Source organism: Trachemys scripta, chromosome 10, assembly GCF_013100865.1.
Source record: "Trachemys scripta elegans isolate TJP31775 chromosome 10, CAS_Tse_1.0, whole genome shotgun sequence".
Taxonomy (NCBI): domain Eukaryota; kingdom Metazoa; phylum Chordata; order Testudines; family Emydidae; genus Trachemys; species Trachemys scripta.
In genome coordinates this window covers 14,525,635-14,549,517 of record NC_048307.1, presented here as the reverse complement: position 1 = coordinate 14,549,517, position 23,883 = coordinate 14,525,635, and the positions used below count along the sequence as shown (strand labels likewise).

Sequence of the window (23,883 nt, the reverse complement as noted above, 5' to 3'; positions counted from 1 at the left end):
ATTAAAATGGCTACTACTGTATGAAGTACCAGGTATAACCAACATGACAATCCACTAGATCAGCGGTTCTCTAACTCTTCAATAATGTGAGCCCATGTTACAACAGAAAAAGCACGTTGAGACCCTCTCCCCTTTACCCATAAAGGAAGGGAAGTGGTTGCCACCCGCCTGGACCTGACCTTGGTCCCTAGGTTGAGAACTCATACAGTAGACTAGAGGAAGTTACACACTAAGGAAATAAAAGAAGAAAATCTTAATGTATAACTGAAGCAGTTACATTTTTACACCTGGGTTTATTCAGTGTATTAGCTGTGTTCCAGTTTCTGATGCTGTTTGCTTGATATCCAGGATGCTGTGGCATGCAATTTGATATAATGTCCTATCAATGTGTTTCTTCCCTTACTCTTGTTTTATTAAAAAAAATTAAATTAAAAAAATAACCACCCAGAGCACCTTCCCTCAGTTGCATAAACTCCTTATCTGCGTATACTCTTGCTTATCTGACCTTAATTGCTCTCCTGCTTTCCACGCTCTGCTCTCGGTTTTGGATCAGTGAATTTCGTCGTTTTGCTGAACGCTTTTTTTTCCAGGTCACTGATTTATAAGGTTAACAAAATGAGCCCTGCTGATTCTTGCTATGTTGCACCACTCGCCTCACTCTGTCCTGAACTGCTCAATTGCCCTTTGTCTTCAATTTCCAGAGCATTTACTGAACCCATAGATTAGCTTTTCTGTGCAGGAAGCAGTCTTGTACTGTCCAAAAATGTATTCATGGGTGTATTCTTTTTACTTATAGCCCATTTTGTTAGGGTTATTCAAACATTCTATTACTGATTTGCCTTTTGACAAGCCCTTTTCGATTTCTGCAAACAATCATCCTGGTGCTACAAAAGCACACTCAGTATATTTCCTGCCACCAACTTACTCCCTTAATTATCTGTACTTTCAAGTAATAATGATAGTTCCCTACCCAAACTTCCTGCAAGAGTATCTCTGTTACTCCCAAACCTTCTATTCTCTTCAATTTGTCTTGAGCGATTAGCATTTCCCAATATTTTTCAGCATTGACTTTCACTTTCCTACCCTTTGTGTTTAAGCTTTGAAATTATTTGACTTCTTTGTCACCCTTCTTGCATTGTTTTAAAGAAGATAACAGATTATTTCCTGGGGTTTGTCTTCTTTTTTGCAATTCTTTTTTCTTGATACCATTTTTTATTTCTCTCAATAATTGATCTCTTTCATGCATAGGCCAGTCCTTCACCCTATCCATTTACTTATTCCTTTTCAACTCAGATTAGCCCAGTTCCCACTTTCCTTTACATGATGGATTCCACACCCCAACCAGTCCTTGCTCCCCTATTACCTGCAGGCAAATTCTGGCCAACTCCAGTGTAAGTGTGATGGGATATGGGGGGAGAGAGAGGCTCCCTATATCCATTCCCCTCACTCACTGCACCTGGGTTAGCATGTCCCACAATGTATTATGTACAAAAGGGAAACAAATGAATATCAAACATCATCAGCTATCTTCATGATCTGAACTTCCCTCTTCACATAGCAATTGCAGAGGGCAGCACGGTTCTCTGACGCCACCATGGGGCAGAAACCTGTCTTGTAGCTCAGTGATGCAAATCAAACGCCTCCTTTCCAAGGAACTGTGCAACCTTTTGTGGGGTATGTTAACAGCCAGGAACTAGTCCTGTACCTTCTGGCAATTTTTCAAATTGATATTATCTCAGGAATAAGCAGTAAAACTGCAGTACTTGAGAACAATAGCTGCCTCACAAACTAAGTAGAGCCACCTTGTTAAGACTGACTGAAGATAAGATTTTGGCATTAGCACACCTAGCAGGAACACAAAGGACACCTTTTCTAATTCAAAGGTTCCACAGTGCACTTGTAAATACACCATCAAAGCCTTTATTTAAAAAAAAGGGGGGAGGGCACTACCTGGAAAGGTACTTGCTAATAGAACTTGGATTGACTAGATCACTTTTAAGGGTCCTTGTCCTCACCTTAGAGGATCCCAACTCCTTTTATAAATATTAATTCAGTTAGCATCACAGCCCACCTGCTCTGAGTTAGATATGAGCCCATGTACCGGTGGAGACACTGAAGATCAGAGAGGTGAGCTGACTTGCCTAAGGCAACACGGCAAATTGGTGTCAGAAACAAGAAGAGAACCCAGGCATCCTAATTCTGGATCCCCACCCCTTTAGCCATTACACAAGTATTTCCCATACTCGGGGTATAATGAAGTGCTTATAAAAACACTGAGCAAATCCGCAGGTGAGAAGATGGAGAACAGAGGGAAAGAAATGGAACAGAATTTGATTTTATGTAAACTCTTTCAAAATACTTCAGGGCTCTAGTATAGTAGTAAGTTAAATGCCAGTAGTGCAGTGAATCGGAAGGTGGGAAAGGTAGTAGCCAGTATGCACTAAGCAGTGAGTTCACACAGCTTTGAATGGCAGAACCTGCTCTGAGGGGCACTGACAGCCAGCACTAGTTTTAGCCTATTGTTTGCGTTGTCGCTGAAGAATGCCAGTGGGAACTTCGGTGACTATCTAGGTAGAGATTAAAAATGGGCAAAAAGGACCTTATTTTAATGCCTTGTCTGAAAGATGGCACCTCTCCCGGGCTAGAAGACCTTAGTACTGCACTGCGCCATCAACAATGTATTGGGAACATAGCACCTTTTAAGTCATGTAATGTCCTCCCTCACACAGTACCTTGTATCTGTTGTTAGTATCTGCAGGTTTCCACCAGTGCAACATCAGCTATTATGTTCCTGGTGAATACTGTTTGCTAAAATTGACGTCTTTTTAATAGTAGCAACGTAATAATTATGGAGTCTGGTTCATTGAGAAGGGTATTGGAGTAAGAATGTTTCCAATCTGGAGAACAAATAGGTTTCCTTTCAAGTACTAATATGCATTAGAGCAGGGGTCTCAAACTCAAATGACCACGAGGGCCACATGAGGACTAGTACATTGGCCGAGGGCCACATTACTGACACCTCCCCCCGCCACTCTTGGCCCCGCCCCCACTCCACCCCTTCCATGAGGCCCTGCCCCCATTCTAACCCCTTCCCTGAAATCCCCACCCCAACTCTGCCCCCTTCCTGCCCCCAGGGAAGGCAGGAGGGGTGTGGGGTGTGGGGCTCAGAGCAGGGAGTTGGGGTGAGGGGTGCAGGAGGGGGTTGGGCTGCAGGAGGGGCTCGGGGGGTGGGCTCCGGCCTGACACACACCGGGGGCAGGGCAGGGCAGGGCAGGGCAGGCCACCTGCCTGCCTGTCCCCGCACCGCTCTGGGAAGTGGCTGGAACCTGGGGGAGGAGGGGCACAGGGGTCTGTGTCTTGCTGTTGCTTCAGGCACCACCCCCAGCAGCTCCCATTGGCCGGGAATGGGGAACTGTGGCCAATGGGAGCAGCTGGGGGCGCTGCCTGAAGCAAGAACAACACACAGAGTCCAGTGTCCCCGCTTCCCCACGTTCCGGCCGCTTCCCGGAGTGGCAGGGGGCAGGGCAGGCAGGGAGCCTGCCCTTCCCCCGGTGCGCGTCGGGCTGGAGCCACTCTAGGTAAACGCTGGCGGGGGGCCACGAGGAGCTCGCAGGCCGCAGAAAACAACCCCACGGGCCGCATGTTTGAGACCCTTGCATTAGAGTAACAGCATTTCACTTGGTTCAGTCTCCTGGTAAACTGAATGCTTTATGGCTGTGAAAAAAGAGAAAAGCACTTTTTTGTCTTGAGCATTTCCATCTTTGAAACAAACAGCATTGAGATGGGAGTGATGGGGGAAGGTCAGACAGATTACAAAGGGGAGTGGATTTGGCAAACATCTGCACATAAAATAATCCTTCATAAGAATAACATACTGCATTTAAATGATTCGGCAATGCTCTCTACTGTAAGATATACACTGTGTAATTCAAATATGCGAAGCCACTTTTATTGTAGTTCAGGCTCTTTCCTTTTAAATTACACGATGAAGTACTCTTTAGTATTGGGCCTAATAAGTAGTTAATCTCTCAAAGTACCAGCAAAAATAAACCATCCATGCAGCACTTGGCTTTTAACTCATCATAAGAGAAAAGTTAAGGCCAGCAGTTAACATAACCAAATGAAGCTGTGTTCTTCACACTGTGTACATTTTGACTGGCTTGTACAAAGGATGGAGGAGTCCGTGGCTCTCCCTGACAGTCTCCCAATATTCTTGAGGTGGCTGAAGGAAACAGGACCTGCAGCATATTCGACCACAGCTTGACTCGGAATCGGAAGGAGAGGGATTTTTGTCAGACAGAGGAGAAAAATCAAAGTCAGCTACCTGAAAAGCAACATCAAAGAGGAGGAGGTCACTTCCAAATTTAGGGCTACTCTAGCAAGTGAAAAATCAGAAATGGAACCAGAGTCAGTTTCTCTCTTAACAGGCCTATTATTTGTATTGTGGTACTGTCCAAAATGTTAGTTGCTTTCTAAATATCTAGGAAGATCTGGTCTCTGACCCTAGTAGCGTGCATATTAATTATAGACATGACACAAGGGAAAACTCCACTAGGTGAAGAAAATAGGAGGGTGGGTGGATGAAGGTTACAAAATATGCTCATATGATTACTTAGTACCATTCTACCTAATACCCTGTCCTATCTCACTATCCAACCTCCTTTCCCACTACCACACCTTCCTTCTTTCCATACACACATGGTTACCCAGGATATGTCCTTCTGTGAACACTCCCCCCGCACCTCCCCCGGGCAATCAGTCCCCTCCGCCAGAACAAGAAAATATTGGAGAATATTAATGGAAATTCAATTTTAAATTGATTTCCCACTAGAATTTGCACTACAGCCTGAATCAATGAGTTACCTTCATCCAATAAGGACACAGAGCCATGCCACATGATTTAAATGACCGCTTACACAGCTCAAATTTCTAATAGTGAATTCATGCAACAAACTGCTGTGGAATGAACTACAGACCGAGAATAATTTGGTGAAACTATTCAGTGAATAATTTCAAATATATCTGAGAAAATCACCCTCTGTGGGCAATCTGCAAACAGGAAAAAAAGAAACACAACAAAAAAAGGGGTGGGGTAGAAATTCATCCAGTGACTTATTCTGAATTATTTGCCCCGTGCAAAGCAACGCTACTCCTGTACCTCCACAAGATCCTTCTGCTGTGAGCTGCTTCGGAAGGTCGTGTATATAACAAATCCCAGCATCACTGAAATCAGAGCAATACATGGCAAGGCAAAGAAAGCCGGGTGAATACCTGGGGAAAGAAGGAATGTGTCCAGTATAATATAATGCACTGAGATCGGGCCATTCTAGGTGAAGAAACTTTAAGACTGGATAGAATGAAAGAGTAACATGCACTTGGGGCACAGGTTATTCTCCCCAAAACACTATTTTAAAAGAAAGCAAATTGCCCAGCTGTATTTGAATAATTGTGGTGTATGCTAGATTGTTTTCAATTCTTTTAAACCAGCCTTCACTTTGCCAAATATACTTCCTCTTCCTCCCTCCTCAATCATGTGGCATTTTAAGCATACTTTGTGACTACACCGGGGATACAAAGGATCCTTGAAGCTGCTCTAAAGTAGGTACCTGAGGATTTCCCAGGCTACTCCCTGAACCTGCCCTAAGTTATGCCAAGAGTTGAATCAGTCCTTTGCCGACCCTAAGAGTGCAGAAGCAGGAGACAGAAAAGTTGAAATAAAGTCCCCTGGGCCTCTTCTCACCTCCAGATGTGCAAAGCATTGAGCCCAGAGAAATGGAGGAAAAGAGAATACACAGGATAATCAGAAAAGCCAAATGCTAAGGTAGGGAGAGATTCCACCCAGCAAGCCTGCTTTGTAAATCTATTCTACCTATTCTGTCTCCTAGTGAAGTAAAGCAGATGACATCAGAACAAACTTCACACATGGCTGGTAAATCTTAACGCAGTTGCCTGGATTCTGAACTGGCCATGGCATTCAACACCTTTAACCTCTAGGCCACTGGTTCAAATCCAGCCTAAATTTTGTAGCAACCAAAAGTTGCTGGCTGTCCAGCAGGTTCAGTGAAATGAGGTATCGGTCTCAGTCACAGGTCTATTCGACAGGTGCTCGCATCATTACAGCTGGCACTTTTGCTGGCTAGCTCAGGCCAATGACTGAGGACCAGAATGGGGCCAGCCCTTATGAGAGAACAGGGTGGTGGCGTGGGAGGTTGTAAAGGTCCTTTCCTTTTCCCCTGGTATGGACTGCACAAAGGCCAGGTGCATAGACAGCTCCTGAGTGTTTGTGTGCATGCTCTTGAGGTGGGCAGGAAAGAGGTGTGGCCAGGGCCCCCTTCATAAGCTTGGGGGCTGGGGGGGATGGGTTGGCGTTGCAGCCCCCAGTGTAAGCCAGTGTCTTAAAGGCCATGGAAATTGAACTGCCCTCTCACCCCTTCTCCTGAGAATTTTTAGGCATTCTCTCACCATTGCTCCAGCAAGCTGCCCTGGCCACGCTCTCTTCCCCACCTGGCACTGACCATTTGCTCAGTGCTGGCCCCTTACAGATCTCTGAAAACTGGTTTCAGTTCTGGTTGCCCTGTCTCAAAAAGTGTATACCAGAGATTGATGGGATGGGGGGTTGGAGGGGCAGAAATTGGCAGCTAGAATAATTACAGACCTAGAAAGACTTCCCTATAAAGAGAGAGACTGAAAAGACTGGGACTGCTTATTTTAAGGAAGAGGTTAATACGAGGGGACATGAGAATTTGTATGTCCTGTTTAGCCTCTCACAATGCATGAGCTAGAGGCCACTTGTGAAATTTAAAGGCAGCAAATTTAAAACTGATAAAAATACATTTTGTACACAAGTCAGTCATCCTATGGAACTCTCCAGGTACCACTGAGACTTAGTAGGATTTTAAAAAGGAGTAGAACATCAGTTATATGAGAGAGGAAATTTAAACAAAACAAAACAAAAAAGAGAGCATATAACCTTCATGCTTCAGGACATAAGCCAACTTCTAGCTGATCAGAGTTAGGAAGAAACCATCTCTGGGCTGGTTTTTCCATAACTGTCCACTAAAAAACTTTTTGCACAGTCCTCTGAAGCTTTTGGTAGTGGCTACTGTCAAAGGCACATCTAGTCATCTGAGCCAACATGGCAGTTCCTCTGTATCTCGAGTCTCACCTGTTGGCCACACTTTAATCTCATGGTACGTCTGCAACATGTTCACACCATTCTCCACTCTCACGCTGAGACAGTATTGTCCTGCATTACGAAAGGTATGGCTCAAATTGTAGGAGGAGCCATTAATCACCACTAGATGGCACATTTCCCCTTCCAGTGGAATACATTCAGCCTTTATGAGCCAGCATAAGGTGATTGGAGGGCTGAAATGAAAAGGAAAAAATTCAGCAGAGGCTTGTAAAAAATTATTTGAAATAGGAATGCATAAATCACATAGATTAAATAGCAGAGGAACTTTGAAAACATTGACGGTTGGTGTAAGTATATACATATTTATATAAATATAAACAAGGTGAACAAATATAAATATAATATAAAATATAATATAAATATAAGTAGTAATACTGCACCGAACTAATGCTAGAACTAAGTAACTGTACACACATTTATCTATTGAACACTTCTTCATAACACTTACATAGCCATGGATATTTGATATAGACCTGACAGCCAAATGCCTGAGAGGCTAGTGGAGCAGACAGCTTTGTGTACAGAATGTGAATGACAGTTTCTGATTGCCTAGGCAAGAACAGCAGTACACACATGGATTGTGTCACAATTTAGGACTTACAATTATAATGGCTCAGCCTACCTTTTGTTGGGAATAATGGACCAAAGTCTCAGCGGGCATAAATCAGTGTTGTTCCCTTGGCTTCAGTGGAACTATACTGATTTACATCATTTGAAAATGTCCTAATACTTGCTATGATTTTTCCCCAGTTCTGTTAGTACATTGATGAATCCTCATTTCTGCAATAGCGTGGATTATTCTTATGCCAAAACATTGCTGCAGCAGGGGGTGGGGGTGGTCAGGGGTTGATGGAATAATTTTCAGTGTATGGGTTTTTGGCAAACATTGACTGTTTGTCTTTTGTGTTGTGGCACTGATCACCTAAATCATGTGGTATTGTTTTTGTGATGCTGGTAGACCAGGTGCCAGCTTTTGCCAAGTCTGTAGGCATCAGCTGAGCACTGACAGATTCAGAGCTGCAGACCAGATGTAGCTCACCTGGATGTTAGTGTTGTTTAAGTTAGGTGTTAGACTTGTAAGGATGGGTTTAGTGTTTAAACGCTATAAAATGCTTGTAAATTGCTGCATGCATTAATGCTACTTGTAGTGTCTGCATCCCGTGCTATAAAGGTAAATTATAAGTTTTGCTTTATAATTGTAAAAATGCCTATTCTGAACTTGTAAACTCAGGCAGGAGGAGTGATTACCCCCGCTCATGAAGGAGAACTATCAAGACTAAGGCTGTGTCTACACTGCCACTTTCAGCGCTAAAACTTTAGTCGTTCAGGGCTGTGAAAAAACACCCCCTTGAGCGACAAAAGTTTTAGCGCTGAAAAGCGCCAGTGTAGATAGCGCTTTATTGCTGGGAGTTGCACTCCTGGCGATTAAACTTAACCACCGATTGTTTTGAGTGGTAAAAAGCAGAGATCGCCAAGGTCAACCTGGTTTAGCCCTAAAAGACATTCAGTGGACATTACTACATCTCTGTCACCTTTGGAAACCACAGACTGTAACTCATTTGTGCCTATATGTTGCCTGCTTTAACCTGTAAATAACTCTCTCATTTCTTTTCCTTACTTAATAAATCCTTAGTTAGTTTACTATAGGATTGGCTACAAATGTTGTCTTTGGTGTGAAATCTGAGGTAGAAATTGACCTGCGGTAAGTGGTCTCTTGCGACTGGAAGCAACCTGAATATTTTGTGATCTTTGGTGTAAGTGACCATTTATCACTAAGTCCAGCTTCCCTGGGTGGCAAGATAGACTGAAGTTTCCAAGGGGCCTACCTGTGTCTTCATGGTAAGGCTGGTACGGTGCTTCAGGAGTTCACATTTGTTACTAGATTGGTGAAATCTAATTATAGAACATACCACAAGTTTGGGGTGTCTGCCCTGCTTTTTGACAGTCTGCCCTGGGGTTGGCACTCACGATTGTGAATCATTCCACAGAATGACAATTTTTGCTTGGTTGACTGTAAATTTTGAGACAGGATAATAAGTAAACTTCTGTTACTATTTTTTTGGATGAATAATTATTTGGGCTAAAATTTGTGAATTCACAAATGTTTCCCTGAATACCGGGCAGCTGTCTGAATGGACATGAATAATATGATACCATTATTAATAGAAAACTAAACTTTGATTCCTTTATTTCTTTATGAAAATTTGTTATAATCAGGTTGCTTTGTTTGTTTGTGTTTGTTTGTAAGTCAGTTCCATTTACCATTATGAAATACTGTAAACATCTAAGAAATATATTTTAAAAATTGAAAACCACCAGGACTCCTAAAGTATTTGGTGTTGGCCACATTCACAGATGGGATATTGGACTAGAGTGACCTTGGGTGTGATCCCATCTGGAAATTCCTATGTTCTTAACTTTCAGTCATAATTCAACCCTAGCACTGATGTCAGAGAATGGAATTCATATGTAAACATTCTGCACACAAACAGAAGTCGATGTCTATTATCATTTTCATCAGTTTCACGGTATGCTACATAACCAGCCTTTCCTTGATCATCTTCATCATCACATTCCACAGCCAAGACTGAAAAGGAATCCCCTCTAGATACTGGAGGGGAAAAACTTGTTCCACAGCCTGAAGATATACCTCAGGGTTCAATCCTGCATTCCTTCTTATCCAAAACATCCATTCATTTTGGAAGCTTTGGGTCTTTTGGCCTGTATAGTTTTATCAGAGCTTACAAACTAAGCAGGACCCAGGAAGCACTCTGATAGGAAACCTTCAAAGGAAACCCAAGATGCTGCAAGAAGTGGTGTTGGCAATGCATAATAGCTACATGTCTCCTTGAACAATCTCCAGGGGTACTGCCTTTTGAATTAAATGTGAAACTGAGGTCCTAACCGCCTGTGGTGATTAACAATTTCATGTGGTTTTTAACAAAAGTAGGGGTATTAATCGTAGAGCCTTGGCCAAATTGCATCTTGCCGGATTACATTCTGCATACCTAGATGCTCCTGAAGTTTTATCAAGACAGAAACTGTCTTCATGTTACTGTCTCCAGATAAAACTGCAGGAGCAGCTAGGAATATAGAATGTAATCAGGTTCCAATCCTTTGAGGTGCTGAGTGCCCTCAATCACCACTGACTTGCACGGGATGCTTAGCATCTCATGGGATTAGGTCCTTAAATACCTGCTTTATTCCACCCCACATGTAGCTGGATTTTAATGGCAAGTGAAAGAATCCTCACAAGGGTCTATATGGTTTATAAAGTGCTTTAGGAACAGTTGGCATGAAAGGTGCTGAAAAGGTAAAATGATATTATAAAAACGTGTCTATTTTTCATCCCTTCCTCAACTAGGGCAAGCAGAAATGGACTTCATTCCCAGAGGTCAGAAAATGTTATTTTTCTTGTTCCTGCGACAATGAGAGAGGTCAATGTCTGTGATTCTGTGACACACCCAGGATTTTCATGTATGTTCTCTGCTCATAAAAAGCCTATAAAAGAGCAACAGATGAGCTTAACACAACTGTTTGGATTAAAGACTTGGCAAAAGGTAAATAAAACTTGTAAATCACAGCATCATCTTAAAGCAATGTCAAAAAGCTCTTTATTTGCTAGAAATACATCAAGGTACACCACCATTTCCACAATGTTTTGGCCATATAGCTTTTTGCTGTTTTGCTTGTGCTCTTTATTTACATTTTTCAGACCTTTGCTCTACATGTTTCTGGAGAGGCTCATCTGCTGCTCTCTGGACTTTGATTCTGGTGATAAACTTATCCTTTCTTGATCCTTTTTATCAGCATCCCATTCCTCCAACCCTGCAGCACAGTCATTGCTGAGCGAAGAAGTCAGTTTGTGCTTGGCTCACTTTGAGTTCTGCTTCTGTCATAAAAATCCCATCCCTCAGGCCAGATTTTAATTAGACCAGTTTATTTATCATTCAGTGCTGCTTTGTGTCACCAATATTCTTTTTAATATATTGGTTGTATTTCTTCTGCTAAAGTTTAGGGTGTGGTTGGGTTGTTCATTCTAAAACCCTGTTTCAGGGGTCTAAAATTCACCTGCCAAACATTTTTTACAATTTATGTTAATTTGCATGCAATCTAGGCCCTGCGCCTGCAAATGTGTAAGCTCATGAGAAGTCTTGCTTGGTTCAACAGAGGATGACTTCTGTCCAAGCAAATTACTAGCAATGTCCTGGTGTCACAAAGTTTGGGCACCTGGCAGGAGCCTTATGTACACCTGTACAGATATTATTGTCCTCCAGGGATAGCTTAGTGGTTTGAGCATTGGCCTGCTAAACCTAGGGTTGTGAGTTCAATCCTTCAGGGGATGATTTAGGGCAAAAATCTGTCTGGGGATTGATCCTGCTTTCAGTAAGGGGGCTGGACTAGATGACCTCCTGAGGTCCCTTCCAACCCTGATATTCTATGATTTGCAATGCACACAGCAAGACTGTATCAACCCAGCCAGCTCTCACTGCCAGGCCTGGCAAGCCTCACTCACTTGGAGGAAGACTCATTGCTGTGGGATAAATTTTAAGCCAGAGTTTGTTCAGTCTCTCTCTCTGCTGATGAAGGATTCTGTTAAGTTTTCCAACAAGACATTGCAAAACTCCTTCCCTATCTGAAAAGATTTCCTTCACTCAGACTGTCACACAGCTTGACAGAGCATCTGCAAAGCTAAACTTGGGTGTGCCGCTCTCATGTTCTTACATTTGAACCTTTAGTTCCAATGCACCACTAAATGCAACAAAGTGGTGCATTGGGAAGAGGGCCGAGACCAACCTCTGCACTGTAAGCTTTCTCTCCTCCCCAGAACCAGCTGTCTTTGGCTAAATTCTTCACTATTATCCAGTTCTTTCACTTCATTCCTCCCTTTCTGGGTCTACTGCCGCTCAGACTCTTCTTGCCTGGTTCACCTTGTGGCTGCTGTTACCTGGCTGAAACAGCACCCTAAACTTACTACTCCCTAGTGTCAGCCCTGGTGTGCCTACTGGTTAGTGTGCCCTACATGCGGCGTGCAGGTTTCTTTAGTAATAGGATCAACGAGGAAGAAAAGTTCAGAGCACAGTTTAAAAAGCCCCTTATTTTCCTTCCTTTTTACTGCTCTCTGTTTCTCTTCTCACTGTCCTCTTTGATTTTCATTAACATTTGTGTTATGTTTAAAGTACTGGGGGATCCTTGGAGAGAAGTGCAGTTTATTAATAGTCTACATTTCTGCAACCTATTGCAGTACGAGACATTTTTAGAGTCATGAACAAGTAATGTGCAGTAATATCTTGTTTACAGAAAATAAATCTTTCTAGGGATCAGTTCTGTAGCATGCAATGGGTTACACACTGGGGAAATCAGGAGAAAAAACCAATTTCTCTATAGCAAAGGATATTTGTGTGTTACTTACCTGCCATTGATATGTAGAGATAAACTTAAGTTTTCCATTACACGAGTCTCTCTGGAGCCTATGACATTTATACTTTTAACAGCATCTGGAAAGAACAGTGTGACACAGTCATAAAACTGTGGCTTTAAAAACAAAAGCAATTTCTTGTTTTACAGTGAAAGTTTAATTTTTATGCACTTTTCTATCCTGTGATAGTGATATTTATTTTTTATTATTTGTTTTTGCTAATAAATAGAATAGCTTCAGATCAACTAGTATGTTTTGTCAGTTATCTTTAAACATTACAACTGATTATTTTTAGGCTTGGAAAGATTAGATTTTTATCGGTAAATGTTGATTTCACCATATACACACAAACCGACAAAAGAAAATTTCCATCAATGATAATTAAAATTCACAGATAGGCAAAGTAAGAAAAGTGCTGCCTGAGAAATTATTAGAGTTTGATTTAGGATATTTACTTAGTATATTTTGACAACGTGATGTTGACAATTTGTGTTTTAACCATTACAAGCATTAGCTTTTTGAATCTCAACATCTACTGTCATTAAATAATTATGGTCTGACCCCACCATTGTCTGTACCTCCTCCCAGTAATTTCCTGCATCTGTAAAAATGTAAATCTTTGAAAATCTAAAAAAATGCTTAACAATAAACGTTGATATTATCTGCTGAAATTATCAAAAAATAAAAATTGAATTCTGCCAAGCCTAATTTCATGCATTTAGGAATTGCCCTTTGCTATGGCCTCTGGGTGCCAAAGCAAACATGAATTAGCCTTATGCAGAGCTAAACAATATAATTAATGTAAATAGAGCCATTACACAATTTTTAAAATAATGATTGTAGGGTTTAAATTTTGCATTTTGATTTTTTTTTTTAAACAAAGAATGCATTTGACAATTTTCATTTACTAAAAACAAGGTTTTTGATACATGGAAAGTTTTTTTTACTGAATGTTTGTTTTTGAAAACAAATTTTGATGATAATAAAACTGGAAAAGCTCTGTTGTTAAACCATAGGTCTGATACAATACTTTATTAAAGATCTCCCTATTCTGTTTAATTATCATGCTCAACTTATGGTCTAGAAATTACATTATACTACAGCTTGTGCAACAATACTGGAAGTTCTGTTTTGCGCATCCAACGCCATTTATAATTACCCAGCAACTCCAATTCGGTGGTGAAATCTCCCGTTTTCTGCACAATCTTTCTTTCATGTGTGGCACTCTCAATTTGCTCCCATTCAGCTACAACTTTGAGATGTACCTTGCAATTCCCCACCGTAGAATAATTATAGTAGACGAAGGGTTCTTCAGTTACCAGCTGAGTTCTATGGGTAGCATGAAAAGATTTAGAATCAGCATCACCTCTGGTCAGAAACTGCTTGCACTGAATGTTTTAGATACATGAAGGTCTGAGTCTTCTTTGTTACACCAATGTAAATCAGGACTAATTCCCCAGAAGTTCATGGAGTTATACTGATGTCAAACTGGTGAAAGTGAGATCAGAATTAGGCCCACCAGGATGCTTTTCTTACTTTGTTTAAGTTTTTCAAGGAAAACAATGACACAATCATCCCTAAATATCATCCATGGGTCAGAATTAGAATGGGTGGTAATGATCTAATATTTCCTTTATTACAGTCAGTAAAGCAGGGGTGCCACAGGCAAACTAAATTCTTTAGTAAAATAATATGGACCACTATTTAAAAAAATCAAACCTGAAATGTACACACACAAACATTCATGCCAGAAGTGCTTATGCACTCATCCAATCAGAGAATAGAAACAGTACTCTGTGACTATCTAAGGTATTTATAGATGGCCAGTCATTGTAATATCTAGACACTGTTCAATAACAACCAAGGAAAAGAATACAATCAATTCTTCAAATTTATTTAAAAATACACTTGAGAAAATTGCAGTCTGCTCATGGAGATTCTGTAAGCAGAAAAACATGCTCAAAATCATTAAATATATTATTTACTATGAATTATTTGTTCAGCTCTATGTATTTGCATTAGCAGACCCTCTCTAACTAAACATGGACTTTAACCTAAAAACCTGGATCTCAACACCCCTGCATTTTGGGGAAGCTCAGCACACATCAGCATCTAAGTAGCATAATGAAACTTGGAGACAGACCCTAGGCCAAAGCTTACATTTTTTAACTGTTTGTGAGCTCCTAGACTATCTGAACATTGTGAGTGTAGGAGTGTGTTACACATCCTTACCAGAAGCATCCGGAGCCTTTCCATAAATAAACAAACAACTGGACATACCCATCTCCAAAATCCCAGTTGTAGATGAATGATGCCGACTTGAAATAATTACTCGGATCATGACGAAAGAAAGAAATCAGGGTCAGAGTGTCGGTGGCAGAACTAGAACCTTGTTCGACAAATGTTCTGTTGTCTTCTATTTGTGCAATGGTAAGATTCCCTACTATAAACTCTGCAGAAGAAGATGATAAAGGAAGAATAATGAGACTATATTTCACTTTCATAGCATTACCTACAAATCTCAAAGGCCCATTTAAACATTAATTCTTTTAATCTCTCAACATCCCTGTGAGGGTGGGTAAGCATTTTTATATCTATTTCACAGATTGGTAAATTTAGGTAGAGAGATTAAATGATTTACGCAAGGTCACACAGCCTGCAATAGAATCCAAGGGGGGAAATCTTGGCCCTATATAAGTCCAGAAAAGTTTTGCCATTGACTTCAATGGGGCAATGATTCCACTCCAGGAGTCCTGACTCCCTGTCCCTTGATCTAACCAATACACACTCTCTCTAAAACAAAGTACACCTCTACTTCGATATAACATTGTCCTCTGGAGCCAAAAAAATCTTACCGCATTATAAGTGAAACCGCGTTATATCGAACTTGCTTTGATCTGCTGGAGTGCGCAGCCCAGCCCCCTCGGAGCATTGCTTTACCGCGTTATATCAGAATTCGTGTTATATCGGGTCGCGTTATATCGGGGTAGAGGTGTATAGGACAAGAATTTTTTTACTATTGTGAATGACTGACATGCTATACACAATCCTATAATGATTTAAAATACAGTTATACAATGTAAAGCGATTCCGTGCAAACAGCATAGTGAAGTTCGAAATTTCATGTCTTTCAGTAATGATATCCTCATATTTACTTGGTTTATAGCAGGGGTTGGCAACCTGCGGCACGCGTGCCAAAGGCAGCACACGGGCTGATTTTTAGTGGCACGCTGCTGCCAGCCGGGGTCCTGGCCACCGGCCCCGCTCAGCCCGCTGCCGGCCAGGGTTCCGTCCATCCAGGCCAGCAGCGGGCTGAGCGGGGCCAGCGGCCGGGACCCCAGACCGGCAGCAGGATGACCCGCTCAGCCTGCTGCCAGTCTGGTGTCTCGGCCACCGGCCCCTGGCCAGCCGGGGTCCCGGCCGCCGGCCCCGTTCAGCCTGCTGCCGGCCTGGCACGCGAAACCTTTTATTGGCATGTGAAACCTTAAATTAATGAAGACTTGGCATACCACTTCTCAAAGGTTGCCGACCCTGGTTTATAGGCTGAAAGATAGTCTAGGGATGTGTATACTGCATTAAAAAACCTGCAGCTGGCCTGTGCAAGCTGACTCAGGCTGATGGGTCTCGGGTTTGCGAAGCTGTTTAATTTCAGTGTAGACATTCGGGCTTGGACTGCAGCCCGAGCTCTGGGATCCTCCTAGGGTTGCCAATTTTGGTTGGATGTATTCCTGGAGATTTCATCACATGGCATAATCTTTAATTAAAGATTAATCTTTAATTCCTGGAGACTCCAGGCCAATCCTGGAGGGTTGGCAACCAAACTCCCACCTCACAGGGTCCTAGAGCTTGGGCTCCAGCCCGAGCCCACATGTCTACACTGCCATTAAGCAGCCCTGTGACCCTGAGTCAGGTGGCACGGACCAGCCCCGGGTTTTTTAACTGCAGTGTAGACATATTCATAATGGCCAGCATTGTGAGTGCAACCTGTGATATAAGAAATTGGGCTGGGATCTCTCTAGATCGTCCATGATCATGATGATCAGATTCCAAGGGATAAGCTCATTATAGATAGCTAGACAGGTTAGACAGATCACCTGTAACATAGATTCTGCTATCCAGTGGCAGATTAGCCATTGGGCCAATTGGGTCGTGTCCAGGGGCCCCGGCCAATTGGGGCGCTCCTAGGCTCCACACGCCTGGTGCTCTGAGCGGGGTTGGGGTGTGGGGGTTTGCCCCACTCACTTCACCCACCCGGCACTCCTGCCGGGGAACGGGGTTGGGGCCCCCACTTGCTCTGACCCAGGGCACCACAACCCCTAATCCGCCTCTGCTGCTATCTTGTTAACAAATCTCTCGCTTGGCAAACGCAGCTAGAATGAAATTCACGCTTCCAGACTGGGACTGACTCTGCAAAACTAACTGGAGACAAAACTAAACAGACTTATTTTTTATATTGGAGCTTTTCCTTAGGCCCTGCAAAGCCAGTGCTTGGGGGCCTGCTTGCTTGGGGAAACTAGGAAGTTAAAGGCGAATCTTAGCTTTCATAGGTTAAAAAGTTTCTTTTCCTTTTCCTTGTGAAGATAGCCTTGAAAACATAAGCCAATGGAAACTGAGCACTGAGATTGAAAGGAACAGAATAAGCAGATAGGCTCTGCTTTGGCAGTAAGAGGCAGGAGAGAATTGAAAGATCCTGTGCGCACACTCAAACTCATTGGGTAAGATGGCTTGGTTAACTTTGAGGTGTTTCTCAAAGAATGATCTCACTAACCCTCCCCCAGATTTGCAGCTGTTCCCTGTGGCTAGTACTCTGATCCTGATGGACAAGAATCGGTTAAGTTTAGGGATGATGGAGAAAATCCTTTCACAGGCTCACCCAACAATCCTGAGGATGGGTCCACTGGACAGTAAAATCAGATCATGTGACTCTGAATAGCCACATGATCAGATCTGTTGAATGTGTAAGCTCTTTGGGGCAGGGACTGTCGTCTGTTCTCTTTGTACAATGTGTCGCATAATGGTCCATGACTGGCTCTTAGATGCTACGATAATACAAATAATAATAACAGAGGTGCTATTTTACATAGTCCCACTTGTGACAGTAGCCACGCCTTGAACTGTGCTCCAGCTACAGTTATTCAAAATACTTTTACACAAAGTATAATAGCTCTACCATGCCAATGGCCTCATGGTATTCCTACTTCAGTCATGTCTTATGCACAATTCGGATGTGACTGATATAAGGGGAAACTTGTAGATTGCGGCTGCTGGAGGTCAACTCAAGTTTGGAACTAGATATGCTGAGCTAGTGTGACAGCAACAATCTGCATCTTCAGGAATCTAGATTTCACAGAACAAAAAGGGCCTGACCCATACCAGGCTCGCTTCTAGCTTTTGTGAGGTACAACTAGCAGAAACGTGAAGTAAAACTGCTCAAACATCAGGTTTCTAGCATGGTTTCCTTGAGCAGTGGGCACAGGGATTTTTTTTGCAAGTGAGCATGTTATTGATTTTCTGTCTTAGGTAGTCTACAGCATGGTCTGGTGACCACTGTTCATGGCAAAAAATCTCTCTGTCCAACTGTCAAAGAAACTGTTCTAGAACCCTGCTAGTAGAAGCCATGTTAAACATGGTTGTAGCTAGCACCGTTCTGAATCCCAGAATACGCAGCGCCTATCTCAGTGGAATGTGTGAAGACTTGAACGAGCTGTTCAAAGATATTTTACCTGTAACGTGAAGCATTGTGAAGCTTTTGGCGATGGGCTGACATAACCAACAGTGCGTCTCAGTTGCCCAGACAGAAATGGGAAAGTCTCCAGAAAATTCACCAGTCACGGTAATCATAGAGTTAAATCGCTGCTCTGATTTCTCAATCAAAGTCAGAGGGGTGAAAATCCAGTTAAAATGATAGGACTTTAGGTCACTAATGAATGCAACATCATCATTCTTCATACTCAAGCTGGCATGAATTGTAGCTTGAGCTCCCGTCGTGATGGGACCATTGTTGTTGATTTGCAGAACATACTGCACTGTAAAATCAGAAAACAAAAGTCATTGTGTTTATATATATTCTCCCTGTGATCAAACATGTGAAAAAAGTATTAACATGCTGTAATTATGTGGTTTTAGCACCCGATGGCACTAAATACAGTCAAGCTTCTGAACAGGCACTGCACCTTGGTATTTAAAAATATATGTATAAACATTAATCTCCTCTCTAGCTCCATGACTAGTTATATGTTATTTAGAATTAAAATAATTCACAATGAAAAACACACATTTCCATAGGAATGGGTCCTGGAAATGTTAAAAAATAGAGAGAGACCCAAACCAAATTGCTATATCAGAATACCCACAAAACTTTGAGGAAGTTTAGATCCAGATTTGGACCTTGCAGTTGCTTAAATAAAAGTGTATACGCAGAGAAGGAGCAAAACATATCTGTGAAGTAATAAACCCTCCCCAGCTTTGTTTGACTTCTGAAACGTTACAAGCTAAAACAAATCCTTCCTGATAAGGGTCTGTTCCAAGATGTGCAAACTCCTTCCATTTTAGCATTATTTTTCTCTTTCTATGTCACCATGTACAAGCCTGAACACACTTTTTTCACCAACTTTGTATGGTGGGGGGAAAAAAAACCTTTGTGTAGTTAAGAGAAAGATTCTGTGCAGAGGAAAATGCAGGCTTCACCTGGGCCAAGCTCCCTTAAAGTAGTTTATAATTTTAAAGTATAGGGGCAAATTCAGTGCTGGTGGAAGCAGGCATAAACTTGGGCCAGATTTTTAAAGGTACTTGGGCACCTAAAAATGCAGTTAGGTGCCTAGCAGGAGTAAGTGCCTAGGTGGCTGACTCCCATTGAAATCAATTGGAATTAGGCATCTAGGTGATTAGGAAAATTCCACTAGTTCCACAAGTACCTCTGTACGTGCATTAAAATTGTTGGTGTTTCAGCCTCTTATCACCAGGGCAGAATTTGTCTTATGGAAATAGGTGTGATGATTTGGTCTTGGGAAGACATTACAGAGCCAGTCTCTGCATTTGAAACAAGACCAGTTTTACTTTAAGCCTACAAAAATAACAGGCATTATTCCATTGTGGCTTTTTCAACGCAAGCCAGAAACCGAAGCACGCACGTTATATGGACATGCCAACTCTTGCGAGTTTATTGTGAGAGATGCGATTGCTAAGTAAAATGAAGCCTCACTCATGATCTTGTGATAGAACTCTCAAATCTCAGGATTGTGTTTCTTCCCTGGCTGGGTGGGGCTCCCGCTGTCAGCCCTGGGCGGCTGGGGCGCCCGTTGACAGCCCTGGGCAGCTGTTCCCCTGGCAGCCTGGAAAGTGGGAGAGGGGACCCTACTGCAGCCCCCCGAGGCCTGGGATGGGTGAAGAGGAGCAGAGGTGAGACTAGGAAGGCTGAACTATGGCCAGATGGCAGCAGGAGGGCTGACATGAGGAGGTGAGGGCTGATAGGGTGGAGGTCTGTATCGACGGTGGGTTCTGAGCAGATGGGGTGAGTGCTGGGAGGCTGAACTGAGGGTGTTGGGAGTCAATGGGGAACGGGGGCTGAACTGATGGGGTGGTGATAATGGGGACTGGGGAAGTGAACTGAGGGGGACTGAAATTGGTGGGGTTGGGTGGGGAGAGAACTGATGGAGGACTGGGGGGCAGGATTAAGTGCTGGGCAGGTGATGGGGGTGAGAGCTCTTGCAATTGGGGCCAAAATCAACTTATCTGGCACAGGTGGGAGAGTGGGAAATTGTCAAATGGACGTGCCCAGGGGATGGGCAGGGGGAGTTCAAAAATCAAGAGACTGACCAAAACAACACAATAAAATCTTCTTTAAAATGTCACAATTTTGGGGGCCAATCTCATGATTTTTGAGGGTCCAACTCATGATTTTTGATCTCTTGAAGTTGGCAATACTGTACAAGTTAATATCATAGAACTTCACCCAGGGAATCCCTTTCCCCAACTGTATTCACTCTTCCTGCTAGTGTTGGATCAGGCTTTTGTAGCCACAACTCCATTTCCTCCAATCACCCCCTGCTTCATTAAAAAAAAAAAAGAAATAAAAAGACCACAACTTCAATGCAAAGAATAAATTTTGTGTGAGCAGATCTGATGCTGTTCTGCAGAACTCATCTTTATAAATAGAGTCATTGCTAGCTACACCCTTCACTTAATCAATGTTCCACAAGCATGGTTTTGGCCTGAAGAGGTGTCCCCAAAACCAGGTACGTGTTACAGGTTTAATCCCCTTATTTCCTTATTAAACCCAAGAAAAATACAGGTTTTTCCTTTAGCCTCCATTACAAACCTTTCCTCTCTCTACTTCTCCCAGCCTGGGAAAGAACCAGTCTAGGGACCTAATTTAAAGGAAACATCCACAGCCTAAATTGCATATGCTAGTGAAGGTTGGCCCTGTATTCAAGGGCAATGAGAAAGGGGGGGGGGAAACTCCAAGCCCATGTGAAATGGCTGGGAGTAGAAAGAAACGTGGTGGTGCAAAACTGGAAAAACTCAACTCCTTCCTGATGCAGCTGACCTTTTAAAAACCTAGATGGAGAGAGATGTCTCCTATTTCTCTATGCAAATTAGACTTAGCTCACTGTCCATTTTGCTGAAGCACAGCTGGACGAAAATAGCAGAAATCAGTGGAGGATATCAAAAAGAAACTGGGGAGGGGTCTTATTGAAGTATGATAACTGAGAGAGAGGGGGGTCAAGTGACTAGCTCAAGGTCACACAATGCGTAAGTGGCAGAGTGGAGTATTTAACCCAGCTCTCCTGACTCACTTCTCCTCATACCATTTGATGTAAGATGCAACACACATGCTATGAAGGAGCAAAGGGAGAGGCGGGCTGTCTTAGTCATTTGTGACTCACTGGGTGCAATAGCAGTGAGGGAGTAGAGATGTTTTACTGCATCCCAATTAGGAAGGAAATCTAGAAGGGGGCTGATAGACTCATTCTTGTCCTCCCAGATTTGCCAAGCCTCACCATGAAGAGCTGAATGAGGTGTATGGACTAACAAGGGCAGAAGTAGCTGCCCCTCCATTTTGTTCTGTAAGAGAACTTGCTCATTATTGCCAGCTCCCTACTGGGAAGGTGTCCCTTGGGGGTGCAACTCCCTTCACACCTGCTCCAGCTATTCAAGCAGGATGAATGAATACACAATCCACTGCAGAACAGGAAAACAAAAAGTCATCCTTATAAATAACCAGTGTTCAAGCTAGGAGGTTTAACCACATCTCCTTCAGTTTCAGAGTAGGGTTTTATCACTCTTCAGGGAAACAGAAACCTAGCACTGCAGAAATTAGCAATGGGAAAAAGATCTCTCATCTAATCTGTTCCCCTGCAAATGCAGGACTGGTTCCATATGTAGGATAAATATGATACTGCAAACCTTGCTGCAAATGCAGATAGAGCATTTATTTTCATGCAAACGCTAGAAATGCTCAGTCGCTTCTGAGCTTGCCTGGAGATAAATGCTCATTCTGTGTTTACAGCAGCATAAGATTGCTTTTCAGGACTGCTTCTAATGACCCCTGGCTCATTAGCCCTGTATTGAGAAAGGAGCAGATCTACCTTACCTGCTGCTGACTTGAAATGGAAAAGGAACAGCACCATGCAAGGCACTTGGAGGATGCTCGGGGTGAAAAATACCAGGGCCATTTGTAGTCAGTGTGCCAAGAGAAAGCTGCTGCTGTCTGTTCAGCTCCGATAGCCAGACTTCATCTTCCAAATGGGCTCGAATTTGTCTTTATGCTGGGGAGGAGATGGGGAGCAAGCAGCCACTGCTGCTGTCCCCTAGAGGCAATGTGGGGTACTGCGCTGTCTGGTTTTTTGTTTTGTTTTTTATTTTCTCTGTACATTGTTTAGCTGGCAAATCCTGGCTACCTAACCAATTTAGAAAAGTTCTTATTAGGTTTTGTTACAGGCATATTAGACACCTGTATAAACCAATGGATTAGAAAAATGAGGCAGAGAAAATTCCTATCTGGGGTGCTAATGAAAAGCTCCTAGAACGGTAAGAATTTTGAAAATAAAAATCAGTTTTCTGGTAATAGAATAAACGTATTTTGGTATATTTGGCGATGTGCATCTTGCAGAATTTTGCATAAAACACTATAAAAATCTACAATAGACTGACCTGTGCAGAGCTTAATATCCCATTAGAAAACAGGTGAATTACTCTGCCTATCTCCTGTATCATATTCCTCTGATGGTAGAGAAAAAAATGCCACCTTAAAAAATCTTCCCAAAACAGATGAGTGATGAATTTTTATGTGTCATACAGCTAATAATACAATACAAAGCAATAACATTTTAGGCCCCAATCCTGCAAGCCCATAACTCCTTGCGTGTAAGTACATTCATTGAATTGACTGGGACTACTCCCATGCATAGTTACAAACACATAAGTAACAGGTTTCAGAGTAGCAGCCATGTTAGTCTGTATCAGCAAAAAGAACAGGAGTACTTCTGGCACCTTAGAGACTAAGAAGTGGGCAGTAGCCCACGAAAGCTTATGCTCTAATAAATTTGTTAGTCTCTAAGGTGCCACAAGTACTCCTGTTCTTTTTGCAAACACATAAGTGTTTGCAGGATAGGACCTTATTTTGTATTAGCTCTTTCATACAAACTGGATGACACTAGGGTTTTGGAGAATCGTGGCAGCCTGGGTAAGATGAGTTACTTTTAATAAAAAATATTTTATTGTAAAATAGTCCAAAGCATAGAAGGAGAGAGATGAGCTCAGTACAAAATATATCCCGTTTATTATTAACTGATTGTTTCTTGCAGTACAGCTTGGTAACTTGGATGACACTTCTATAGTTTGTCATGCAAATAAAGTTTCTGAATGTGACTACTATCTGGGGAATCGTCTCCTGCAACCCACCTTCCAACATTTATACTCTCTTCCCTTCTATTTTCTATTCTATACTTTGCTCATCACCATTGTAATCAAGTGCCACTGAATTAGTATAGCTGACTTTTCAAAAGAAACCATTGAGCAGAAACAAGTTTTGCCTCCTTAGCTAGGGTAGTTGCTGAAGTTTTTGCTTTCATTCAAATCCAGTTATTTGGTCCAGTCCAGTTCTATGGAAGAATATATACCTCAACACTTCACACAAAGAGTGGGGTGGGATAAAAATCATTATACCCATTATAGACCAACAGGGTTTCACAGTAGTTGAGTTTCTGCACGCCCTGTGTCCATGCTTAATTCAGCAGCGGGCTGTCAGCTTATCTTCCATCTCCTTTCG

The 23,883-nt window shown here is 42.4% G+C and overlaps 1 protein-coding gene across 1 annotated transcript; it reads right to left on the bottom strand.

Annotated features, from left to right (window-relative positions):
• Positions 1-3,736: 3,736 nt before the first annotated feature.
• TMEM130 (transmembrane protein 130) lies at positions 3,737-23,077 on the bottom strand. The gene is made up of 8 exons (XM_034784948.1): positions 22,207-23,077; positions 18,338-18,640; positions 14,895-15,066; positions 13,774-13,943; positions 12,609-12,693; positions 7,166-7,368; positions 5,159-5,271; positions 3,737-4,324 (listed from the first exon to the last, which is right to left on the bottom strand). The coding sequence occupies exons 1-8, from the start codon at positions 22,286-22,288 to the stop codon at positions 4,136-4,138; spliced, it is 1,317 nt and encodes a 438-aa protein (XP_034640839.1). The 5' UTR covers positions 22,289-23,077; the 3' UTR covers positions 3,737-4,135.
• Positions 23,078-23,883: the final 806 nt, after the last annotated feature.

Bases quoted from the DNA above. Each gene is read 5' to 3' on its own strand.
- TMEM130 (XM_034784948.1), bottom strand. From the start codon at position 22,288: ATGGCCCTGGTATTTTTCACCCCGAGCATCCTCCAAGTGCCTTGCATG. The intron at 15,067-18,337 runs GTAAAATATCTT...CTTCTTCTGCAG, and splicing joins CACAATGCTTCACGTTACAG to AGTTTATAGTAGGGAATCTT. The intron at 4,325-5,158 runs GTACAGGAGTAG...GTTGCTTTTCAG, and splicing joins AGCAGAAGGATCTTGTGGAG to GTAGCTGACTTTGATTTTTC.